Here is a 25,717-nt window from a genome sequence, read left to right on the forward strand (position 1 = left end):
CCACAGCGGTTGATCACGTGTGCATGGCTTACTGCCCACATGGCTGATCTCACTCACTCACTCCACCCCCCAGAAGTCAATTGATGCTATGTGGCCCAAGGCACCCCAAGTATAAATCACACTCTTAGCGTAGACTATGTGGCATGGCCTGAGGTCCTGGGTAAACAGAGACACAGAGATATTCCAGGCAAGATATTCCAAGGGCTTAGAGGTTATCAAAGGAGCCAGGCGAAGGCCAAACCATTTTTTGGAATGTGAAAAGTTTGGACATTGTAAGCCTGCTAAGTTAATTCTTTGCTGTATTAGAGGATATAGCTATGGCTCACTGAAGGGCAGAGAGTTCCTGACTGGTAGAACTTGCTGGAAATCCACCCTGTTGGGGGCCAGAGAAAACTGCTCAAGGTCCTTTCCTACAAAGCCAACTGGGAGGGTGCAGTACCAAGGGAAACTTCTGGCTGCTGGTTGCCACTGGCTACTGTGCACTATGGGAGCCCAACAGGCACTGAAAAAAGTGCAGGCCCAACAGGAGATGCAAACACTCTGCTATAAAACCACTGAAGGAAAAAAAAAAATAAAAAAAAAAAAATAAAACCACTGAAGGTAGGGGGTGCCAGAAGAAAATGCTGGAAGCTGGTTGCTACGCACTGCAGTAGCTAGGTACTACAGAAGCTGGAGTAACTTCAGGAGACTGCACACAGGAACCAGGAAATAAAGCCCTTTCTCCTTCATTGTCACTCCAGCGCCTTCTGCTGACAAAGTGTCACTGCCACCTAGCAAAGAAAGAATGCATATGGGGCCCAGATTCATTTCACAGAGCAAACACAAAATGGTGAATTTGAACTGGGAGACAATATATTGATGATGGGCCCATCAACTGCAAGGGATGCTGGAATGTAGCCTAGTCATGTGTACAGCTACAATCTTACTGCCAAAGGAGAAGAAGAAAATGAATTTGGTGGACAGCTAGCACCGTCTTCCCACAGTGTATCTTAGCGCTTACTTAAAATTGAAAATTAGGAATAGAGCGGACACTGAAACCTATCTCATTCGTGCAGTGAACTAATGGAAAAACAACAGCACTTCCATCCCAGGGAGGTCACTGACAGATTCGTTTTTGACACATTTTTACTTTTTAATTTTAAGAAATATATACCAGATTTGGTTATATATTTATGTTGTTTTGATCGATTGTGAAATATTAATTTAGTAATCACTCAACACAGAATACTTTTTTAACATGTAAAGGCTGATTGCCAAAGGAAATGATTTAAAACAATTCGTTGTATGCATGTATCCTAGAGTAGGATTAAAAGGCAGGATAAAGACTTTCCAGCATAAAAATAGATTGTATCAGGATAAAATTCTTTTAGGGGGTGTATGCGGAAATATGGATTCAAGGATAAAAAAAGAGTGACATGGGGTGTCTGGGTGGTGGGGTGCTTAAATGTCTGACTCTTGATTTTGGCTTAGGTCATGATATCAGGGCTGTGAGATAGAGCATTGTGTCGAGCTCTGTGCTGGGTGCGAAGCCTGCTCAGGATTCTCCCTCTCACTCTGCCCTTTCTCCCCCCCATAAAAAAAAAGAGTAACATAAAAGTCTGTGAAAGAAGAGATCGTATAGTTTGGTGATAATGATGAAAGTTTAATGATGGTGGTGATTAAGTTGGTAGCATATATAAAATCCATTGTTAAATTGGAATAATTATATTTTAAAATGTAAAAATGTAAAATAGATTGGAAATTATATCCTTTTCAACTTTTCATAGTATGATAGAAAATGTTAAATGTCGACTTAAAGTAGTGCTAACAGGTGTCTAGCTTTTGAAAATTCTTTTCGATGGTATGTAAGCAAAAAATGTGAAAACTGATATAATTCATCACTGCATAATGAACATCTGGCTTGGTACATGGTATGTAATAGGTGCTCAATAAATAATATTTGAATAAATTGGGGCACCTGGGTGGCTCAGTGGTTGAGCAACCGCCTTTGGCTCAGGTCCTGATCCTGGGGTCCTGGGATCAAGTGCCGCATCGGACTTCCCACAGTGAGCCTGCTTCTTCATCCACCTGTGTCTCTGCCTCTCTCTCTGTGTCTCTCATGAATAAATAAATAATATTAAAAAATAATATTTGAATGAATAGAGAAAGAAAGAGGGAATGGCAAATTGAGGTGTTAAGTATAAATAATGTTGAGTGTAGACAAAGAGTATAAGAACAAGTATGAATCACAATCTTTTTGGTGGGCCTTTTGTCGTTCATACAAATAACCTTGAAATATTCCTACCCTTTGCTCAAACATCCATCTTCTAGGAATGTATCCTGAAAGTCATAAAAGAACAAAGACGCTGATTACTGTATTTACTCGTTCAATAGATATTTCTTAACCACCTGCTCTGTATTGGAGATAAAGCAGTTAGCAAAGTATACATGGTTCTGCTTTCATGGAATTTATAGTCTATTGGGAAAGACAATCAACTAATCTTGCAAATAAATGAATAATTAAGAATTGTGAGAAGTGCTATGAAAAAAAGATAGTGTGGAAAAAGTGGATAATGGGGGATGAGAGCAAAGCTTGGAAGGCCAGGAAATTGAAATTATTCACTTACTTGTAAGAGTGGTTGATTGTCTTCCCCTGGGGTGATCTTTGAATTGAGATGAAAGTATGTGTTGAGGTTAAGCTGGTTGGAGGTTATGGATGATTTTGAAGGCAGTATCGCATTTCGGGTCCAGGGAATAATTTGTGTCTGGCTGGAGCAGGAGACACCAGGAGGTCAGCGGGGCTGGAACATCTAAAATGAGAGAGAATGGGACGAGATGAAGCTGAAGTGACAGGTAAGGACTCACTTTGTATGGCCAAGTTAAGGATTCTGGTTTATCCCAAGAAATGACTAGAAATACTCCTTTGAGGAATACTTCACAGGAAATAAAAAGCACAGAATTCAGGTATTCAGTTTGCCACATGCTGACAAATGTACAAGTAACAACCACCGAAGCCAACATCTGGAGCATTTCTTTCACCCCAGGGCATTCCCTCTATACCTTTCCGATCAATTCCTGCCTATCCACACCTTGCTATCATTTTCTGATTTCTACCATCAGAGCTCATTCTTTTTCATTGCTGAGTAGTATTTTGTTGTATGGATATCACAACCTGTTTATCTGATCTTCCCTTGATGTACACTTGGGTTGCTTTTGGTGGCTATTGTGAATAAAGCTTCTCTAAACATTCTCACAGAGGTCTTTTTGTGAACACATTTCTGTATCTCTCTTGGCTAAATACTCATGACTAGAGGTGCTAGATCGTAAAGTGGATGCATGTTTACTTTTATAAGAAACCACCAGCTTTCCAAAGGAGTTGTATCATTTTACACGACCTCAGCACTGTATTCTAGCCAACATGCGGTAGTATCAGTCTTTTTTAAATTTTAGGTGTTCCAGTGGGTGTCATTGGAAAGTCTCAAGTGATAGAATGGCTTGGGCTTAAAATTCATCATCTGACTACAGTAGGGAAGAGGGGTTGGAGGAGGTAAGGGTGGATGTGGCAAAGTGTGTTAGGTGGTGTTGGCAATAGTCCAGTGAGAGGTGATTGTGACTGAGTTATGGCAGTGATGGTGGAGGTAGATTTGAGAGATATCTAGAAGGTAAAATTAGTAGGAGTTGATTGTTAATTGGGAACACCAGAAAAAAAAAACCCAATTCCTGTCTTTTGTTTGTTTGTTTGATTTTGGGGGATGGAGATTACTTGGCTTGGTTATGGATATACATTTGTGGTACCTTAATCTCCAGCAAAGGGACTGCTCAGAAATGTTATTATATATGTATATATATACACACACACACATATATATATATATATATATATATATATATATATAGTGGAAAACGATGCAGGCACTAAAAATGACTGTAGGAAAATACTTCCTGATCTGGAAAGATATTCAAAATATACTGTATAAAAATAAATTACAAAACTATGTCCACTGTATAGCACGACCTTATTTTTATAATTAACAGCACAGAGAAAAGCCATGTGGGTGGAGCACCTGGGTGGCTAAGTTGGTTAAATGGCTGACTCTTGATCTCGGCTCAGCTCATGATCTCAGGGTTCCGGGATCAAGGCCTGAGTTGGGCTCCTCACTCAGTGGGGAGTCTGCTTGAGGATTCTTTCTCTCTCTCCCTCTGTCCCTCCTCTTGCTCAAGCTCTGTGTCTCTAAAATAAATAAATAAAACTTAAAAAAAAAGAAAAGCCATGTGGAAGGATGTATGATACAGTGTTAACTGTGATTTTTAGGTGGAGTTTCCAGAATAGTTTTAAATTTGGGCTAAGGTTTTTTTCTGTTTTTCTACAAAGAACATATGCTAATTGTGTAATATGAAAAAAGGTTATTTAAAAACACTTAACATTTCAAAAAAAGAAATATAAGAGCACAGAACAAGAACAGAGTACCATAGGAATGGTAAAGATGATGGTGACAGCAACGTAATCTCTCTTCCTCTATCCCTGAATCAGTCATCTAGTACCTTCTGGGCAGGACGCCTGGCAGGGATGCCCAGGGCTCTTTCAGACTTTGTGAGTCAAGGAATGGAAGGGGTAGTGAAAGAGGCTGCGCTGAACTCAAGCCCAGGATTCTGAATCCATGGAGCCTTCTCTGATCCCTGCCTCAAACCTCCTTTGGGTCATTCAGTTGTGTCTCCTTCTCTCACTCTGTGGAAATGCACAAGTAATCTGTGACCTCTATGTTGCTAATTCAGTCCTCACCCTACTGACACATGAGAAGCATCTGCCGTATTGATTTCTCCTTTCTCCTGGAAATACTGTTCTTTTTTTTTTTTTTTTTTTTTTTATGATAGTCACAGAGAGAGAGAGAGGCAGAGACACAAGCAGAGGGAGAAGCAGGCTCCATGCACCGGGAGCCCGACGTGGGATTCAATCCCGGGTCTCCAGGATCGCGCCCTGGGCCAAAGGCAGGCGCCAAACCACTGCGCCACCCAGGGATCCCTGGAAATACTGTTCTGATCGTCCCTACTTGATGAGCCACTTTTCCTCCTGCTCCTCTGATGATTCTTCTCCATCGCCTCAACCTCTTAATCTTGAAGTCCTCAGGGCTCAGTCCTGGGAACTTTCCTTTTTTCTATCTAGACATATTCCCTTAGTGATCTCATCTAGCTTCAGCTTTAAATACACACTGATGACTTCTCTCTACAGTCTGGATCTCTCCCCTGAACTCCTGACTCATGTATCCAAATCGATGTTCCCATTTGGATTTCTAATAGGCATCTCAATGTTAACGTGTTCAAAACAGGATGCCTGTTCTTCCCTCACTCTCATCCCCAATTTCTCTTCCTCTATCTCAGTGAATAGTTGTAAATGCAACTTCACACTTTCATGTGCTCAGGCCAAAAAAAAACCTTGGAGCCGTAACCGACTCCTCTCTTTCTCTCACTCCACACATCTGAAACCTATTGGCTCTATCTTAAAAATATATCCAGACTAGGTCCTCTTTGTACCCTGGACCTCACCTGCATTCCTGTAGCCCTGCTACAAGGTTGTGCTTCCTTGCTTGTTTCCCTACAATCGATTTTTCAACTCAATGGGCAGAGCGGTCCTTTATTTTTTATTTATTTATTTTTTTTTTTTTCAGAGCGGTCCTTTAAAAATTAGGTTAGATTATGTCACTTCTCTCTCAAAACCTCTAACAGCTAAACATTAACAGAGCAAATGTCAGAGTCTCTCTCTTTCTCTTTTTAAAAAACTTATTCATGAGAGGCAGAGAGAGAGAGAGAGGGACAGAACTATAGGCCAAGGGAGAAGTAGGTTCCCTATGGGGAGCCTGATGTGGGACTCGATCCCAGGACCCTGGGATCCACACCCTGAGTGAAAGGTAGATGCTCAATCACTGAACCACCCAGGCATCCCCAGTGTCACAGTCATTAAAGAGCCTACCTGGCCCAAGATGATACAACTAGAATTTCTTCTTTCTGCTTCTGTCTCTAACTATGCCCTGCATCTCACTCCCTCTGATCTGGAGTCACAGGTCTTGCTATTCCTAAATATTCCATGTGTACTCAAAGTTTCAGGGCCTTGCACTTGCTCTTCCCTCTGTCTACATGCTCTTCCTTCCCAGATATCCATCAGGCTACTTTATTTTTTTCAAGTCTTTGCCCAGCTCTGAGGTCATCCCTGACATCCCTATTTAAAATCACAACCCCTATACCTCACCATTCACTATTTCCCTTCCCTGCTTTATTTTTCTCCATAGTACTTAACACCATCTAATGAGTGCTATCACTTGTTTCATGTGTTTTTCACTCCTTCCCCCAGATGTAAGACCCCTGAGAGCAGAGACTTGTACCCATTTTTTCCCTTTCACCAATCCTAGAGTGGGGCCTGGCATAGAATAGGCACTACTTATTGGATGACTGATAGTCATCACAAGTTATAACTTGTGTTCTAGTTTCATGTAGAAAAATATTTTCCCCACTAGCCTGTGAGCCATTTAAGGGGAGGGTGGGTTTCCCTGTGTGACCCCCCCCACCCCAAAGTGTCTACTGCAGTTTCTTAAAAAAAAGAGATGCTTGATGTTTTTGAACAGAACAATGGATGCAAAGAATCACTCACCTGAAGTAGGGAGACCAAAAACCCAAGGTCATCCAGGAGAGCCCTGTTCATGTAATAAGGAGGTGTAGCAACCACAACCATACCTGCTCCAGGTCCCCTCAGCCCACCTGAGTTACTCATCTACCAACAGCTCCCAGCACACTGACCCTGGGGCTTACCCTTTGCTCTCCCCGGTAGGAAGCACTCCGAAGAGTTCACAACCCTGGGGGCAGGGGCAGCAGTGGGTGGAGGGATGCCCACCTCTTCAGCCTCTGGCCAGTGTGGTCAGAATAAGGTGGTATCAGTGGAGTTTGAGTATGAGCTGCTATGAGCTCGTGAGCAGGGCGTTTAAGGAATCACTGCATGTATTACTGTGCCATGAACAGGGCTTTATTTGAAAACTGTCATCTTAAATCATTTATTTTCAGGATCCAGCAGTGCCTGGCATCTAGCTCAGTAGATGCTTGGGAAATGAACAGACATATATCTTTAATGATGGGACTCAGCACACTTTAGAGTTTCCTTACTAGTAATGACTTGAGAATGTTTTTAGCTGTTAAACCTGTGCACGCAGGTGTCCACATGTGTGTGCATGTGCACACACACACACACACACACACACCTTGAACTCCCAAAGGAACTCCTTTCTCCCATACCTCCTAAGAGATCTGGAAGTAGTGGCTCATCTGTGCCCTCACTGGCCTGGGAGGTTAGGCCAGGACGGCCCAGAGATCATCGAGTTAATCCAGTCAATCCCAGAGCTGGGGCCAGAACCCCCGTGTCTAGTCCTCTTCCCACAGTAGCCACTTTGAACATTCCAAGAAAGTACTTTGGGAGGCTAACAGCCTTATTTTCAGATTCAGTTTCAACAGGCTGTTACCATTTAAGAAGTCCTGCCAAAAAGATAATGGGGACGAAAAAGTGCTCTGTAAACTGTGAAGTGCCATTCAAAGGTTAGCTATCTGAGCTTCACTGCCAAGGTCAACAAACCAAGGTTTGGGTGTAGAGTCAGGTCTTTAAGTGGAGGAGCTAAAGAAAGCTGGTCGCTCAATGGGACAACAGCGTGCTGGGATCAGGACCCAGGGGCTGTCCGTGTGCCACTCTCGCACCCACTGCCTATTTTAAGTACAGTGCACTCATGCTAAATCAAAACAATGCTTACACATACAGGTATTAAAATCGATGCTTTTCTGGCCTTTTTTCCTTTTGCTTGTGTTCCAGAGGCTACACCCTGAGCTCCAGCCACCTGCACTACCGGACAACGGGTTGTCTAGGGTATCCAACCGTCTGGGTGCGTGTGTGTTTTTCTTTCACATTTATATACGTTTGTCCCAGCTGCATTAGAATTTAGATTCTGCACATACTCTGGCTCTCATGACCACATTCTTTTGCCCTCACACTACCTCTTTGTCATCTAGCAACTGAGTAAGCATTGTTTGCCGGGCTTGGCTCATGAAAGGGGACCTCGATGAAGAGTAAACTTCACATTTTCTGGGCTTCCTTAGCCTAGCGCCCAATGCTGTAAGGGCGGCCCAGTGTTTGGTGACCTCCCGCGTTAGGTTAACGATCTGGGTCTGGGCCCAGGCTGGATAATGAGCCCGTGAATAATGGGAAGCTGACTGTCAGAGCCTTATCGTGGTGAAGCTGAGAGGCAGAGTTCGCTTTGTCCTGGGCTCCCCTGCCTTCTCCCCAAGCGTCTTTTCTTCATCTGTCAGAGCTAATGGGTTTATGTGGCAGGCATTCATGCCTCACCAGCTCCGATTCAGTCTCCGATGTTTGTACACTCACTGGCTTGTAAAACAGTGAAAGACAGACGGTAGATAAACTTACAGAAAGCCCTCTGTCAGAGCCCTGGAAAAAGGTTCTACTTAATTCTCTACTGTAATAGGAGTCTTGAAAAGCCCAAAGGAAGGTGCAGAATAGAGTGAAAGAGCAACACGGCAAGACCCAGCCCTGCACACAGCCCTGCACTCTGTATATGGATATTCCCTTCTACACTTGACCCACACGATATATGCCCACGAGGAGACAAACTGGGAAGAGAAATTTCTCCCTGCCCCACAGCTAGGAAAAAAACAGGCCAAGACTTTCCGAAGCCTTTGTGGTGGTTCTCCAGGCAGCCTGATATTAGTAAAAATTTTACTTGTTAAGATCAAAGCTTGTTGCGGGGAGAATTAGTAATAAACTTCTTAGGTGCTTCCTGGTTTTTCAAGAATGTATCCAGGGGGCTAAGCTAGACTTACTCTGGAACTCCTAGTCCTAGCCTAGTCAGTCATCATTCACACAACCTAGGATCCAAATGGGAGCTAGGCTTTAAAAAAATTGTTACTAGGGACGTCTGGGTGGCTCAGCGGTTGAGCACCTGCCCCTGGCTCAGGGTGTGATCCTTGGTCTTGGGATTGAGTCCCACATCAGGCTTCCTGCCTGGAGCCTGCTTCTCCCTCTGCCTGCGTCTCTGCCTTTCTCTCTGTGTGTCTTTCATGAATAAATAAATAAATAAAATCTTAAAAAAAATTGTTACTAATTTTGAGCAGGTAGGCAGGCTCAAGGGGATGGGGTAGTCTCAGCTTACTACTGGATGTGAAGAGGACCTCTCTATCTCCTAGTCCTTCAGATTCCATTTTTAGCCAGAGTTTAAGAGGGGAGGCCAAAGAGCACTGTGCACTTCTATGTCCAGGTAATAGTTCCTCTAAGTACTCTCAGCTCCAGTCCATTGGTAAGGCCAAAGAGCTGAGAGGGAAGGAGAGAGAATGGGGGTTGGGGGGAAGGGGAGAGAGAAAGCCAGGTGGCTTCTGCTTGCTTTCAAATTAGACCACTGAGAGCAAGAAAGAGGCAGGTTTCAGGCACTTGGTAAACTGAAAGCAAACTTCTTTATTGTACACAGTACAGAATATAACGCAGCTTGGCAGGATGCATACGGCCCTGCGCAGGGGAAAGTATTTCAAATCAACTGGCAGGTTAAAGCCTTTCTGCACTGTAGACTTTCCACACTCTGGAAAAGAAGCAAAAATAAAACAAAACAAAACAAATAAAAAAAAAAAAAAAACCAAAACCATCCGGGAGGTGCATGAGTCCAATGGGAATGCAACGGTGATGCGCCATCCTGTGTCCCGTACCAGCACAGGCCCCGTGGTTACAGCAGGGGAAGGGGGGAGCTCAGGCTACAGAGGGTTATTTTCAAACTTGCTAAGACAGCATAAATCCATCAAAAAAAGAAAACCCAAACCAGGATAAGAAAGAAAAAAACAAATCCTATACAGCATTTACAACAAATAAATCTCTAGCCAGCTGGGGGTAAAATATGCATCTATATATAGACTATGTGTAGGTTAGAGAGCTATAAATATGGTCGGGAAAGAGTCCTTTGATTAGAGTACAATGCTAATTAAGGCCCAAGCTAGAGGTTCAATACCTTGGCGGGCTAATTAGCTTCCAATAGAGGAAAACCTCATGTTTTCATAGCTATAAAATGCACCCCTCAGCCCTATGAACCTCTTCGCAGATGTGCCGCTGCTGGTCAAAGGGGGGGGGCTGGTGAAGACTGTAACGCACCCCCCTTGAGAGGCAAACAATTCAAAGCGGGTTTCTTCCCCTCACCGAGTCAGCACTGTCTTGTGCACATGAGGACCAGCAGTCAGGGTTAACTTGCCAAGTGCTGCGGGGAGCACGGAATCCTATCAGCGGAGCAATCCTATCAGCAGAGTGGGCAGCAAGGCATTACCACTTCTAAGAACTTCTCCACTTTGAGGCCAACTTTCACATAGCTTTAGCTGGGTGGTTTAAAACTTTTCTGATATAATACAGTAATCATAGTAAACTTTTTTTTTTTTTTAAGGTGGCAGGAAACTCAAATGCTAGCACTGTTTTACCTGTCAGTGTCACATGTACATCTCAAACCCTATTGAATCATATGCAGGGTTGAAAGTCCAAGAATTGAAGAAAAAAGAAAAAAGAAAACAAAACAAATGGATGAAATGGAAATTGTCATCGGTCATGCCCGGGGAGAAATCCCCAGGGTTCCCGCCAGGTGGCCAGGTTTCGAATGGACATGACATGTATTATGTACATATGCTTTCCAGAGAGGGCATGTTAGAAAACACGGGGAACTATACACATAGAATCTAAGTGGTGTGTCCGGGCTGCCCTGCACACCTCAAAAATGTACAACTCAGGTGCAAATGTTCCATCAGGCTGTCTGGTGCAGAAAGCACAAAGCAGGCAATAGAATGGGCTTGTGCACGGCTAAGGGGGCGCCCCCAGCAAAGCCCCTTTCAAGCTGCAGCGTCATCAGTCGGCACTGCCCTGCTTAGGACGCAGTGCACAGTTACCAAAAGGTTTGTTTTTTTTTTTTGCTTTAAATACCAAAACTACAAAAATCAGTTTATAAACTGGTTTTCCAAAACAACCACCAAAACAAAACAATCCCCCGAATCAAAGCAAAACAAAATACTGTCAAAAGTGTAAATCACCCTTCTAAAATGAAAGCCGTCCACACACACAGCCGTGTGACTGGGAAGAGAAAGGGGGCTTGTTCTACTTGGTGACCACATGGCTAGAAGGTTCCCAAGAGTCGCAACGGTTTAGTATTTGAGAACCATGGAGTGGGGAACAGCTGTTCTGACTTTCCCCCCTTCTTTCTAGACCGAGGGGAAACATTGCAGCTCGAGCTAGAAGAGCTCTCCCAATTTGAAGATAGACTTTTTAACCCTTCACGGTCTGAGCCTTCCCAGCTTCTTAGCCTACTGTTCTATGGGTCTGTCATTTCTGTTTCAATAAATTGTGCAAATCAGAGCCCTTCTATGTAAAGGCAATTAGTAGTCCACGATCAATGCAGATTGTCACACACTCTGTCCTGGTTTGTGGGCACTACCCTGAACAAGGTATTGCTTTGCATATATAGTGTCCATGGGAAGGAGGCTCCACTGCAATCTCTTCCCAGAAACCTTGTCAGGATCAGAGCCGAGGCACCAGCCTTTTGGTGGTTTCTCTGCCCCTTCCCTGTTCCCACTCCCCAGCCAAGGTATCTGTCTTTGAGGGTGCCAATCCAGAGACGGCTTGGGTTCTCCAGATAATACTCAAAGGGCAAGCTTTAGGAACAGCCAAAAACACAAACAAAACCACTGCCCTCGTTTGCCTGAATGGGAACTGCTAGCTCTAGGGTTTGGCCGCTCAGCCACTCGGGAACTTAGTAAGCAAAGCCCTCGGCGTAGGGGAGGCTGCCGCAGCGGTCCAGGTCCAGGAGGTAAGCCGGGTTGTCTTCAAAGTGGGTCAGGGGCAGGGTATCCTCCTCGGTGAGGTGACACTCGGACTCTGCTTTCAGGAACGGACGCTGGTTGTCAGGGAAGGCCATGGAGAAGAGGGCATCCGGGTCACACACAAACTTATAGACGTATCGCTCCCCAGCCACCTGGGAGAGAAAAACACACCTTCTCAGGCCCAGCTGGAACAGGGCATGGGGCGGGCGAGGGGGACGGCGGAGGAACCAAGGGAAGGATAACCAGGTGTTTGTCCTTCATCAAGGTCTCAAGGAGCCAGCGACCAAAGGAGGCTCATTAGCAGCTGATTGTCCAAATCATTGAGATTTATTCTGATAAGTCCTGGGGGCTTGTTATCTGCCGAGTGATTTGTTGACACCACAGCTCAGTAGTTGAAGATATCTGAATTTCAAATTCAGACTAGATAGGCTCACCTACTTATTTATTTACTTAGGCTCTTTTAGAGGAAAATTCTCAGTGTGTTATACTCACAGCTTAGAAAGAAAGGTTATGCTGAGGCCAGTGCTCGGTGTGAACAAGGAGGATTGAAAAGTGAAAGGCCGAAAGACCATGTTTTCAGTTACTTCCAAGGTTCACAGTCTTCACAGTACGGCTTTGTTATTTTGGAGGGCTAGGAATTTGACCAGAGAGCTTCTGTGGAAATTTAAATGTGTTCCAAAGCCAAAGAGAATTGCTTTTTTGGCTTACCTAGGGTTTTAAATTATGCATTCTATCGTTCTGTTACACCGAAGAACTGCTAACTACCTTTTTATGAATTTTCTGCATTATAGTATTATTAGAACCCAAAGTTCTTGATTCTAAGGCCTCATGATGTGGTTGATGAGCCATCCAGGTCAACGGGGTCACCCATTCTCTGCTGGTTGTTTAGCATCAGTGCAAGAGGACAACTATCACTGATAATCAAACCTGATAAAGTGCTTTGCCTGGGTAATACAAAGGGGCAAGGGAAGGCCGCTAAAATTACTGATAAAATGAACATTTTAGGCTTAAAATTCAAAAGGCTGAGTTTAACCCTACCCTTCGGTCATTCTTTTTTTTTTTTTTTTAAAGATTTTATTTATTTATTCATGAGAATACACAGAGAAGAGAGAGACAGAGACAGAGACACAGGCAGAGGGAGAATGTTAGGCTCCATTCAGGGAGCCTAACATGGGACTCGATCCCAGTGGCAACTTGATGTACACAACCAATCAACCCTATTTGGTTTTTTTAAGCTACAGATTTACACTGAATTTCTGACACCCCACCCCTAAAGCCAGTATGTATACGTAAAAGAGTGAGGCAGAAGGGCACAGTGGAAATAATATGAGATCAGGGGCCAGTAATGGATGGATTCCCAACCTGGTTCAGTCACTAAAACGGAGGATAAGGGACTACAGCTTTCCTATCTCTCTCCCCATACGGGCACGCTATCATTCACCTTTAATTAGTTTTCTTTTACTCATGGGTCATGTAATATATGTAACAACAATCCCTCACATTGGATAGCACATTATTATCTCTGGAACATTTTCACATATTTTATCCTGTGAAATTACAGGATAGCAGGGTTTTTTGTTTTTTAATCTCCACTTTTACTGGGAATAGAAGCTTTGGAAGGTTAATACAAAGCATCCAACTAATAAGTGGGAATGTTAGGATCTGAACCCATCCAAGCCTCATTTTTGTGCCTTCCTGTACTCTTTGCCTGTTTTGTTCTCAGAAATAAAGTTCTTTTTTACTTCCTTAAACAACTGAAGTCCCTAGTCATAGGGACAACTCACTGCTAGAAGTTCAAGTTATTGTATCTTGGTCAAATTCCCTCAGAATGGATCTGGAGTTGGGAACAGCAAAGGAGTAACAGCTCTTCTTCCTGAATTTTAGGATTCCACTTGACAGTATTAACACTAAAAGGGGTGTGTGTGTGTGTGTGTGTGTGTACGCATGCACGTGCATGAAGTTTGGGGAAAAATGGAAAGTGATTGCTAATGGATTTGGGGTTTCTTTCTGGGGTGATAAAATGTTTTAAAATTGATCATGGTGATGGTTGCACAACTCTGTGAATAAATTAAAAAAACACTGAATTGGGCAGCCCGGGTGGCTCAGCAGTTGAGTGCCGCCAGGGTGTGATCCTGGAGACCTGGGATCAAGTCCCATGTTGGGCTCCCTGCATGGAGCCTGCTTCTTCCTCTGCCTGTATTTCTGCCTCTCTCTGTGTCTCTCATGAATAAATAAATAAAATATTTAAAAAAACAAACACTGAATTGTACACTTTACAAAAAGGAGAAATCGAGTGACTGCCCATTTTAGATTATCTATCAACTCTGTGCCAAGCACTGAAGTCAAACCCTCAGCTCTACACCAAAGGAGCTTACTACACTCCTGTGGGGGATGCTGATAAGTAATGAGTAGTTTACAGTACAGAGAGAAGGGCCGTGATAGAGATGTGCGCCGGTGCTACTGGAAGCAGGAAAAGAGACCCAGCCTCAGGACTTCAGATTCTTGGGAGTGATGATTGTCTGGCCAGGTAATGAAGGCATTAAGAATGTTCTAGTTTTTAAATAGGATGATAGTTTAATAGGTGTTTTTTTTTTTTCATTTCCTAATATGCTTGATAACTTATATACATGTGGTATATATTCTTTGGTAAACAAATACTACGTTAATTAAGAGAAGATGGCCTTGTCAATGAAAGCAGTCAAGTCTGAGTGAGGAAACAGGAATTAGATGATGGTGTCCAGTCCAGACCGGGAATAGCCTTACAGTCTTATGAACCACCAGAAAGTCTATAAAACTTTATCTTTACTTCTTTATCCAGAGGCTCATGGCAAGCTGTTTAATATTTTTTAAGGTGGTGAGAGGAATATAGGGTCACATTACCATCTGCTATGGGAAATATAAGTCTGGTCTCCGCATAGGCAAGTTCTCAGCGGCAATGGCCATATTGCTTCTACCAAGTGCATCCTATTGGCCACCACCCAGACTGCCTAAATGTGTAAATGCTAGAATGTGGGTAATAGCACGGCATAAAATACGGTGGCTAAGAAAGATGAACCAATGATTAACCATTCCCATCTTCTGCTTATCCACAGGATTTTCAGGTTGTGGTCTCTCACCATGCATCCCAATGAGGATTTTGTACTGGCTTCCTCAAAATCTGCTCTACCCTTTATTCTGCAAAAAAAGACCCGGTGCTAGGTGATTCTGCTGCCATTTTACAAACCTTGAGTTTTTAAACTTGAGTTCCAGTTTTTTCTATAGGTTCTTTTTTTTTTTTTTTTAAAGATTTTATTTATTTATTCATGAGAGAAAGAGGGAGAGGGAGAGGCAGAGACACAGGCAGAGGGAGAAGCAGGCTCCATACAGGGAGCCCAATGTGGGACTTGATCACGGGACTCCTAGGATCACGCCCTGAGCCAAAGGCAGGCGCTCAACTGCTGAGCCACCCAAGCATCCCTCTATAGGTTCTTAAAGAGAAATAGGATCTCCTTACTCCTCTAACACTATTGAGAGTATTAAATCAAGGTATTTAAAAGTCTAGGCATTTTGACAACTAAAGACTTCAACTCAGCTCTTATGGGAGTAGAGGCCTTCAAGTTGATTCCTTCACATACTCCTTTATGGATATAATTGTTGGCTTATGTTTCTGGGCATTTTTATAATCAGAGGCAATTTAAGTAAAGCAGAGTTCCTAATTTTCCTACAGTATGTTCCATGTGCAAGCTCTGGAGTTTGTGTACCCAAGAGCATTAAAAATGGTCTTTATATCTCATTTGACTCTCAAGTTTGTGCTCCCAGGATTTTTTCCTACCCCAGAATCACTTATGAGGCTCACATTTTCTCCCAGCCACTCTAAAAAGTCGTATTAGAGAAGCCCTTGACATTTTCCTTGAAAGTGGTCAGAGTGGCCCAGTAACTGCTCACCTTCTGCATGATGCCCTTTTCATAGTAATAGCGTAGGGAACGGCTAAGCTTGTCATAATTCATGGCTGGCCGGTTCTTCTGGATGCCCCAACGCCGAGCAACCTAAAGAGATAAGAAGCAGAGAGCAATGGAAACTCCTTCCCTGGGCCTAGTGGTTTTCTCCCAATCCCAGGAGAGTGAGTTCTGTAATCTGACTGCTTTGGTCAATGGTCCACTTCCCTGACCTGGATGCAAAAGTACTTGATTCCCTCAAGACCAAACATTCAACAAAGGTGATGATTCAGTCACAACCACTAAGAGAGGTGAGATCTAGAAGGCGAAGAATCCTAGCACTTTAAGATTGCAGAGGGCTTGGCTAATGTCCTAGAGGAAGCAGGCTCTCTACTGTTTCTCCACATATGAATTATTGACCAATACCCATAGACCATTAACATGTTGCCATTAAGTGCTATGGTTTCTGTAGCAGTCAATAAGGAATAATTAGAATGGTCATTCCTGAAACATTAGAAACACACTAGTGAGTTGCTAATGGGCCAGCAGAGCAAAAGTTCAATTCTAATAAGATTGGCGAGGGGCTGGGAGCTGTTTACTTACTGCAGCTCATGGAGTAAGGGGGAACCGGATCATTCCAGCCCACTGCCATCCAACCCCCCCCGCTCCCAGCAGACTTGCAGAATGGACATTAAAACATGCAGCACCATTATCCACTTAATGAAAAATTAACAGGGCTTCCCAAACAGTTCTGAAGTGCATTATATCCAACCCAGTCCACCTGAGGTGCAGTGATGGGGAGATGTAATTGGAGCTTTGGGCAAAGAAGCCATATAGCAAGAAAACTTCCTAGTGGAGTTTACCCAATTGTCAGGATAGCCAAGCAATTTCTGTCCTCAAGCATCTCAACATCCAAATCCTACTTATAAGGATGACTGTCCATGCAGGAGAGGAGTAACTCTAGAAATGTGAGCCTCCTCAGAGGTCTTTAAATGTATGTAAACTAGGGGTCATGTATTGAATATTTTAGGTCACTTCTGGAACTTAAAAAAAAAAAATCAAAATAATTATATTCCTTTGATCTTTAAAAAAACAGATGTTAACATGGAATGGGAAATAGGGAGACTGAAAATGGGAAAGAGGATCATAAAAAAGCATTTCACTTGAAGTATTTCCTTAAAGCATTTGGGCAGAATGAAAGCAACATCTTCTGAAATCAGGATTCTAAAATGACCTTTAAAAAATACCAGAAATGATCTGATAAGCAAGGAAGAATGCGTCTGTCCTAATTACATTAGAATAATTCAATAGCTATGATTCCTCCCTGCCTTGCAACGGACCATGTGAAAGTTAAGTTTCCATTCATTTGCCTTGGGCCCCAACAGCATGCACCATGTCCCTGGCTCTCCTTCTTTCTCCACACTGCACCCATTCAAATCTCTCTTCGAAATAGCCAAAAAGGCACAATTAACCAAAAATACATCCCTTGGTTGGTGAAGATAAACATTTTAAACCAACAGAAGCAGTGGTGAAAGGGAGACCTGCTAAGCCAATACTCCTACCCTGTTCACAAGAAATGACACTATGAAGCTGTCCTTGAACTGCTGTGAGCCTCCCGCAAGTGATGTAGGGACTCTGAAAGCAAGCCCGGCCTCATCGTCTTACTATATTCAGTGGTGGAAATCAATTCTGGAATATTTTTCCACTTTAGCCTTGACCTCTCTTTGCTGTCACTTGAATATGCAATAGCTTGCTGGAGAGAGGTTCTGTATCTGCACCGGCTTCCAAGCAGCTCTGGTAGCCATAGTTACTGACTCATCCTCTTGGGCCAGGGCCCTGTGATTCAGTAGCCCTCCCCAGGGCTGCTCCGTCTACAGTAATGCATGATGCGGCACAACTGCAAGCTGCTGGAAATTAGGGCTGCCCCATTTCTGGGGGGTGGGGAGCAGGCTATAGCTTGTTAGCAGCTCTTTCACTTTCCCATTTGTTACTTTGAAAACAGGCATCTTGAGGACAGAGGCAGAAAGAGTTAAAAAAACTCACATTTCTTTTCCTCCCTTTTCAAGACAGAGCAAGCCACAGCACAGGGAGCGGCTCTTTCTAGCAGCCCATCCTTTTAAACCTCCCCATGGCATCAGTTATCTGCCACATGTTCAACAAACAACCCTACCCCCCAAAATATTCATTAATGCAGATTCACAGTTAAAATGGCTCCAGATTAAAGCCGAGTCAGTCATAATTGAGAGGGTGCTAAGCTGGATGACTATCAAAAGACATTTGATTAGGGGGCCTGCCAAAACGCAGTTCTAAAACCACAATTTCCATGCACAGTGTAATGGATATTATGGATAATTACCCAGAGTGCACTACTCAGCCACACAGCTGCCTACAATTACGTCCCAAACAGCTTCCTCCTCCGCTTCACCCTTCAAGCTCCCCCCATGACAACGTCTTACAGCTTTCTCGAGGAGTTGGTATCTTCCTGACTTTAACAAAGAGTGGGGACGGCAAAGTTATACAACCAGTAGGGAGAGAGCTCAACCAACGCCTCACGTCCCAAGGCCAAAGTGCGCACGCGGAACAGAAGCAGTCCTGGAATATCCGAGAATGGAACCCTCAGAGTTGGCAGCATGCTGGGGGGATTTCAAGGTAGGGTGGAAAGAAGTCCTTCCTGGAAAAACGAAGCTGTCCAGTCAACCCAGGGAGGTGCAAAGCTACCACAGGCCTTGCATGTGACTCGGCCCCTTGGCATTTAGGAGCACTTTGGATTAATATTAGTTTCTCTATTAAGTACGAAAGCAGGGGCCCTTTACCATCTGTTCATCATTGTCTTTACCGCTGGTAGGAGAGCAGAAGATTCAATAACAGCTTTACAGAGGGTCATAACCAGGTTTACCTGCAGCTGCACAGCCTGTGCTTAGGCCTGAGGCAGTGGCAATAAAGTAATAAAAGCTCCTGTTTGTGAAATGAGATAAATCAATAAGGACGGCCCACATGACAGACTTGCATGCAGAAAGCCTCAGTGAGTCTAGGCAACCTTTCTTCAAGCCTCGTATCAACCAGACCATGTTATGAGGAAAACAATGTGGGGTGGCTGGCTCCCCGGTACAGCTCCATTTCCCCATGACTTGGCCCAGGAGAAACCTTCAAAAAAACACAATAGTACCAAACTCTGGCTTTGAAGGGAGCCTAGTCTTAGCGGAAACTGTTTACGATAGGACATGTCTACACACTTTCAATTTGATGAAGGGAATGAGACAGGGAATACCGCGTATCTTCTTTTATAACTGCCTGTAGTGGAACCTTCCTTTATCCTCCTACCAGCTGGGATTCTTTAGAAATTTCCAATTCACATAGTCTCCTTTTCTCATCTTAACTTTCAGACTATTTTCTTCTTCCAAGCCAAGTGCCAAATGGCTACCTTCTGCTGTTAATCCCCACACCAACTTATCCCCTTGGTATGCTGAGGCACATCCTGGACTTAATCGAATATCTAAAACCATACCTCTTGCTCAAATGCCTTCCAAGAGGTCTTTTCCCATTTCATTTACATCCAACCCAAAGATACCTTTTGCTCTGCTGATTTAATATAGAATGCCTAGGTATACAGTACCAAAAGAAGCATACCTCAGATTTTTAGGCAGTTTTTTTTTTCCATTTATAATCTCTCTAGATTCTAAATCAAACAAATTTAAAATCAATGCCTTTGGAATATGCCAAACTGAGAACATGATTTAATTTATTTTGTTATCTAATATTCTAATATTTCTCCATTGAAGAGAAAATATGTCTGTCTGTAGGCCTTTCTGTCAATAGCTCTGGGCAAAAAAACAGTGTTTCTTTTCTATTAAAATAATGAAGGTTTGGGCCACCTCTCAACCATTGTGATGCCACATGATACACCTAAAAAAAACCTAAGCTCCTAAGATTGATCCCCTTCTGATCATTTTATTTCTCTAGGTTAGAGCTACTTGAAATATACAGTGGGGTAGTTGCATCTTATATTACCAAAATCTCATATAATATGTTCACGTAGCCTCAAATAGATCCTGTGACACATGAGGCCCGACACCAAAACAAGTTGGTATCACCGAAACAACCCTTGAAAAAGACTTTCCAACATGGAAAACAGATGCTGTCTGGATATAAGTCTTCATGGTCTCACTCTTTAGATTTTGCAGATGTGTTACTAAAACTTTTTCTACAGTGGAGAACCCTGCCTGTCCCCGGATTGTAAACTGTCCTATTAATAGGAAGAGAACTGCCAAGCCCATTGGCCAGGCCAGAATCTGAATGAGAAGGAAGAGCATATTTAACACAGTAAAAAGCCTCAATGGAGGGGTAAACAAATGTAGACATCATCATCCTCGTCCAGTCAAATCTCATTCAAGCCCAGCACCAGTGCTTACCTCCTCAGGTTCTATCAGCTTAAACTCCATGCCACGGCCTGTCCAGGCAATGAAGTGGGCATTGGCTGGGTCATCCAGCAGAGTAACCAGGAACTGCCACAGCTGAAGAGAACCTCGCCTCTGGTAAGGGGGCCCCTCCCGATACATGGTGGGCTCTTGCTTGACTTTGCCTATTTGGGATGAGGATATACATACAATATGTGAGCATTAAGTTTCTTGGGCAATTTGGGCACGAAGGTATTGTTAATGCCAGCTTGGCGTGAATAAGCCTGAGGTGCTCTAACATCTCTGACACTTCAGCTTAGCAACAAACTAGGGGGTGGGGAGGTGAGGGAGCTACTTACCTTCCAGTCTCTCAGGAACAACACAAGTGTCGTCAAAGTACAACCGGGGATCTTTTTCATATGAAAAACCTGAAAGAAAATTTAAAAAGACCATGTTGCTTGACAAATTCTATCTGTATTCTACTCAAACTCTGGTTTTAAGGACTAAAATGGAATTCTACTATTTCAAGTCCTAAGCCCTACTAATTGCAGTATGTATGCCCAGACTGAATTTGGGGGACTTCAAAGGGACTTAGGTATTCGTGCTCTGATGCCAGTCAGAGAAGCATCGATTCCTGCTATTTGAGCTAAGACTGCAGGGAAGCGCTGAGTCACCAGTAAGTTCCCTCACATCTTGTAGGAGGTCTGGATAGGTCAGTGTTGCTGTGACTAAGCTTTTATATCTGAAAAGACATCTCATCTATTTCAGCAGGCCTAGCCAGGAGGATTTGGTTGATCTGTACATAGTCTTTCCATTTTCCTTTTAGCAAATATTAATTTCAACCTTTCATAGGGCTTGTCGAGGCTGCCCGTGTATCTCATTCAATTATGAAGGAGCCTGGAGGGTAGACAGTGTTGCCGAAGTGAGTAAAGACTTGGGCCTGTGGGGGATAGTAACCAGCAATAAATTTAAAAGCAAGTTGGAAGTATTATCACCAGACATAATGGAAGAAATCTGAAAAGACTTCCCTGCAATAAAAAGTATTTATTGTTAGAGACAACAGAACAGAGGTCAAAAAAGACAGGGTGGGGGGCACCTGGGTGGCTCAGTGGTTGAGTGTCTGCATTTGGCTCAGGTAGTGATCTAAGGGCCTGGGATCAAATCCCACATCAGGCTCCCCGCAGAAAGCCTGCTTCTCCCTCTGCCCATGCCTCTGCTTTTCTGTGTGACTTTCATGAATAAATAAATAAAATCTTAAAAAAAGGGGCGGGGGACAGATGGGCTCAACATGCATAAGCAGAAATGAAAGAAAGGGAGGGCCTAAAGTGAAACAGGTCGAGGAGAAGGAGGGCTGGCTGGCACTCTCAGTCCATAGACCCTTATTGTACGTTTGGTGCTGACTACTGTGTCATGTCACCAGGGACCCTGGCGAGATCTGCGGTGCCAATCAAAGCCAGCTAACAGGCTTGCTGGGGACCACATCCGACCCCACGGCCGAGCCCGTTCCTCAGGTGTGCGAGAGCCAGCGCCCGCTAACCTGCCAGCACACCCCTCTGCAGAGAGCCCCGGCTGCTCCTGCGTGCCCATCCCCGTGCTCACCCACGTGCCCATCCACCTGGCTGTGCAGTACAGGGGTGCGCTCGAGTGCCAGGGGTGCAGCGGGGGCAGGCCAGGAGACTGGCTACTCTGCAATGAAGGACTAGCAGGAGATTGTGGGAGGGATTTGCTAGGACTTGAAAAGTCCATGAATAAAGATGCCAAGAAATAATCTGCTGCTCTTTTTTCACAACCAGCCAAGATCACGTTCTTTTTGGCAGGGCCAGCGCCGTTTTTAAAAGGCCCTGGGACTGGGAAAGTACTACCTGACTGGGATTATTTTGAGGTTTATATTATTCATTTTTGTTTTCTCAGCCCCAGGCACTATATCTCGGTCTCACTTTTCTTTCCCTACTTTATTGTCTGTCTGTCTCTGCCAGTTGGGTTATAAGCTCCATGAGAACAAGCACCGAGTCACTATTCTCATTATCTACCTCCTTCTAGCACTGTGCCTGGCATAAATATTTATTGGATTAAATAATAAATAAATGTCAATAAAATATATTCCCTTTGATATCATTAAGCAAAGTGAGACCCGGGATGGTGGGGGGCATCACAGAGTGCGGGCCATGAAGCCAGACTGATACACTTGGAATCGCTGCGTGCCCTCTCTGCACCCCAGCTTCCTCATTCGCAGACAGAGGAAGACACTATGAGAACTAGTTGTGCGAGAATATTATGAGTTAATATATATTCTGTTACATTGATCTGTTTATCTCCACACCTCAGTGTTAAGTTCCCAGCACATAAATGTACGATAAATAATAGTTTAAAGATTATGATAGTAATTGTACATTGTGATAAATAACTATTTAGAAAGTAATTGTAGGGGCACCTGGGTGGCTCAGTTGGTTAAGTATCCAACTCTTGATTTCGGCTCAGGTCACAATCTCAGGTTAAGATTCTCTTTCTCCCTCTGCCCCTCGCCCAAAAAGAAATTAACTGGATAATGTGAGAGCTTTATCTTATATAGTCCTGGTCATAGATTCTATATTCCTTGAGGATAAGGACCATGTCCCGAATATCTTAGTATCCTTATACCATCTTGTACATAATAAGTGCTCAATGAATATTTGAATAATTATGAAAGAATCTCCATTAAAAAAAAGATTTAAGAACACAATGTTAGCTTTGTAAGTCAGGATTCAGTGACTTCTATGATAAATTTATTTTCCAATCTGGTACTAGGAAACTGACTTTTATGACAAACTGTTATACTTTATATTATCAACAAGAATTACATAATCCCCTCATGTTTCATGTGTTGTATTTTTTTGTTTGTTTGTTTGTTTTTGCCTTGGCTATCAGGAAGTTATAATTTTCCTGACTTTCCAAGTGGATTTTGATACTCCAGTGGTGTTTTAACGGCCTTATCATAAAGTCATTATAAGTAAACGTCTTCAGAGTTTACACTTCTGTCAAACTTGCCATGTGATTTTTAGCAATGTTCTTCCTCTGGACACAGATGCTACATTCACAATGCAGAGGGGAAAAATGTAAGCTGGGATGAAATTCTAGGTTTGGCTTTTAAACCAATCAGGTGAGGGCCTGCCCATGAGTATCGTTTTGGTGTATCTGTGGTTTTTGGTCACTGCCACACGAGGTTCTCTAAAACATCTGCAAGGTACTGTTGGCTTAAGTGAAATTTAAGTCAGTTGAATTAGCCCTAGCAGTTACATCGGTTGTGGCCACAACCATCCCACCACTCAAAGGCGGCAGGAAGGAAGAACCTATTTGAGGAGCCAAGTGGAAATGAAAGATTCACACGCTGTGCAGAGATTCCAGGTGAACGCTAAGGCAGAACGGCTATCTTAGTAATCACAGATGCCAATCAGAAACACTTGTTTCACTAACTGGCATCCGTGGTCAAGCCTATAGAAGGAGGAAGGAGAAGCCACATCACGGCAATTTAGAGCAATTAAGAATGCAGGTCTCTTTGAAACTAGCTTCTCAGATGTGTGCGGGGTCGGGGAGAGGAATGGGAAAGAGTAGGGGGAAAACACAAACTCGCCAGATATTCTGTGTATAGTAAGCAGCCCAATGCTTTACTAAAAATATTTCCTTTAAGAGCATGCTCCTTTCTAAATGTTGTAATTATGCAAAAATGTTTTCCTCTCTTCCCCCACTCCCTCCCAGTTTGCCTGCTGCACACATCAATTGCTGCCGCAGAAACATTTGGGAACCTGGAAGAGAGCCCCACACAGCTGTGCCAATCGATCACAGTCAGAGGTCCGGTAGACAGCCCTTCCTTCCCAGGGCTGGACACACACTCAGAATATTCTTGGGTCCCCAAGATAGCCCTGCTGGATCGCCCCTCTCACCAGGTCAGTGGGAGGCAGCTCCTATACAAATCATGCTTATGAGCCAATCACTTACAGAAAATGAGCCATGCTTCCTAGTACAGTTTTATTAGCTTTTTAATCCTCCTTGGATACACATTAGAATCACCTGGGGATCTTTAAAAAAAAAACTACAAATACCTAAGTACCACCCCAGAATTTCTGATTTACTTGTCCTCAGTGAAGCTTGGACACCAAAAATTTTAAAAGCTCCCCAGCGGATTCTAATGTGCAGCCAAAGCTGCAACTTATGATACTATGGTAGTTCTCAAACCTAAGCATGCATAGCACCACCTAGAAAGCTTGTTACAACACAGAGTGCTGAGCCCCTGGAGGCTCTGATTCAGTAGTTTGCATGGGGAGGGGGGGTCCTGAGAATCTGCATTTTTAACAGATTTCAGGTGAAGCTGATGCCATGGGTTTGGGGAATCACACTGCTCTGGCTATTTAAGGACAGATATATAGGACAAAAAAACAAGACATGCTTCTGGGGAAAATGTACTAAGAAAAAAACCCCTTCCTTGTTTCAGTGTTCAAAGAAATCCTAAACCTACCATCTCAAGTAGTCACATAGTTTCCAAGTTCTAGTTCAGGCTGATAATATTATATATATACAGCTATATAAACCTCCTTGAATGGAAATGTGGAAATCAGATTGGTTTATTTTTTTTCTTTCATAATATTCCATGAACTCCTAAAAGTTAGTCATTTCTATTGACAATGATGGTGGTCCTCACTGTGTTCAGGAGTGTGCCTCAAAATAACTGAAGATTATCATCCATTAGCTCTCACTTTGATGACTTAATAAAGGTTTAAACCATCTATGACCCCAAATCTTAGCCTGGAAGCTAAGCAATTTTAAGTCTGCTTAAATATTATTTTTTTAAAAAAGTTACTCACCTTCATGGTTGCTGGAGAAATACCCCCCTCTGATATAGGATGACTGGCAGTTAGGCACTTCTGAAAGACAAACAGACACACCATCAGTAATTTCTGTAGGTCAATCAGCACATCTGTTGAAGTGCAGCCCTGCAGTAAAGCCCCCTAGACCTTCTCCTGCTCCCAGGTCATGTCTTTCTGGTCTTGTCCAGGGAAAGAGGTACCACCCTAATAGGCAACATGGGCAATGCCATCACCCACCATTTGGAAGTAGGACCCCTGACTCCTGATCAAGAGAACTAGGAGGAAAAAAATGATGCTTCATTCTCATAACTTATTCATTTTAGAAATTGGCTAGCACCAAATCTGGTGACAGAGTTAATCATAGAAAAAGAAAGTGGCTTTCAAGAGGCCAAGCTTGGCCTTCTGTCTCTACTGACTCATGGGCTTTGGGGGTTAGAGTTAGAAGAGGTGTTCTTTAGATCTTTCCCAATTTGCTCCCCTTTATAGCAGATGGTCACATCCAGTTCTGCTCCAACAGATGAGGGTCTTTTTAGGCCAAAGAGATTAGGGGATTTGAGGTTAGGAAGCCAGGACAAGAGCCAGTGGGGGTGGGGGCAACCTGCCATTTACAAGTACATTTCCCCACATTGGAAGTGTTGGAATGAAACCCATGCTCAAGTGAGCTCTTCTTCAAGCATCACATTATCAAGGTGTCCATTTCGAGAGGACAGCTGGTGA

At 43.4% G+C, this 25,717-nt stretch overlaps 1 protein-coding gene across 2 annotated transcripts in view; it reads right to left on the reverse strand.

The window, feature by feature from the left end:
- Positions 1-9,449: 9,449 nt before the first annotated feature.
- The window catches only part of ETV5 (ETS variant transcription factor 5), a 62,227-nt gene continuing 45,959 nt past the window's right edge, over positions 9,450-25,717 (reverse strand). For both annotated transcript variants that reach the window (XM_072807744.1, XM_072807743.1), the window contains exons 9-13: positions 24,998-25,057; positions 20,522-20,590; positions 20,178-20,347; positions 15,778-15,879; positions 9,450-12,005 (exon numbers count right to left, since the gene is read on the reverse strand). In XM_072807744.1, coding sequence (XP_072663845.1) covers positions 11,784-12,005; positions 15,778-15,879; positions 20,178-20,347; positions 20,522-20,590; positions 24,998-25,057 — 623 coding nt within the window. In that variant the 3' untranslated portion in view covers positions 9,450-11,783. The remainder of the gene's footprint in view (positions 12,006-15,777; positions 15,880-20,177; positions 20,348-20,521; positions 20,591-24,997; positions 25,058-25,717) is intronic.

Source organism: Canis lupus, chromosome 31 (assembly GCF_048164855.1).
Source record: "Canis lupus baileyi chromosome 31, mCanLup2.hap1, whole genome shotgun sequence".
In the NCBI taxonomy this organism is placed as follows: domain Eukaryota; kingdom Metazoa; phylum Chordata; class Mammalia; order Carnivora; family Canidae; genus Canis; species Canis lupus.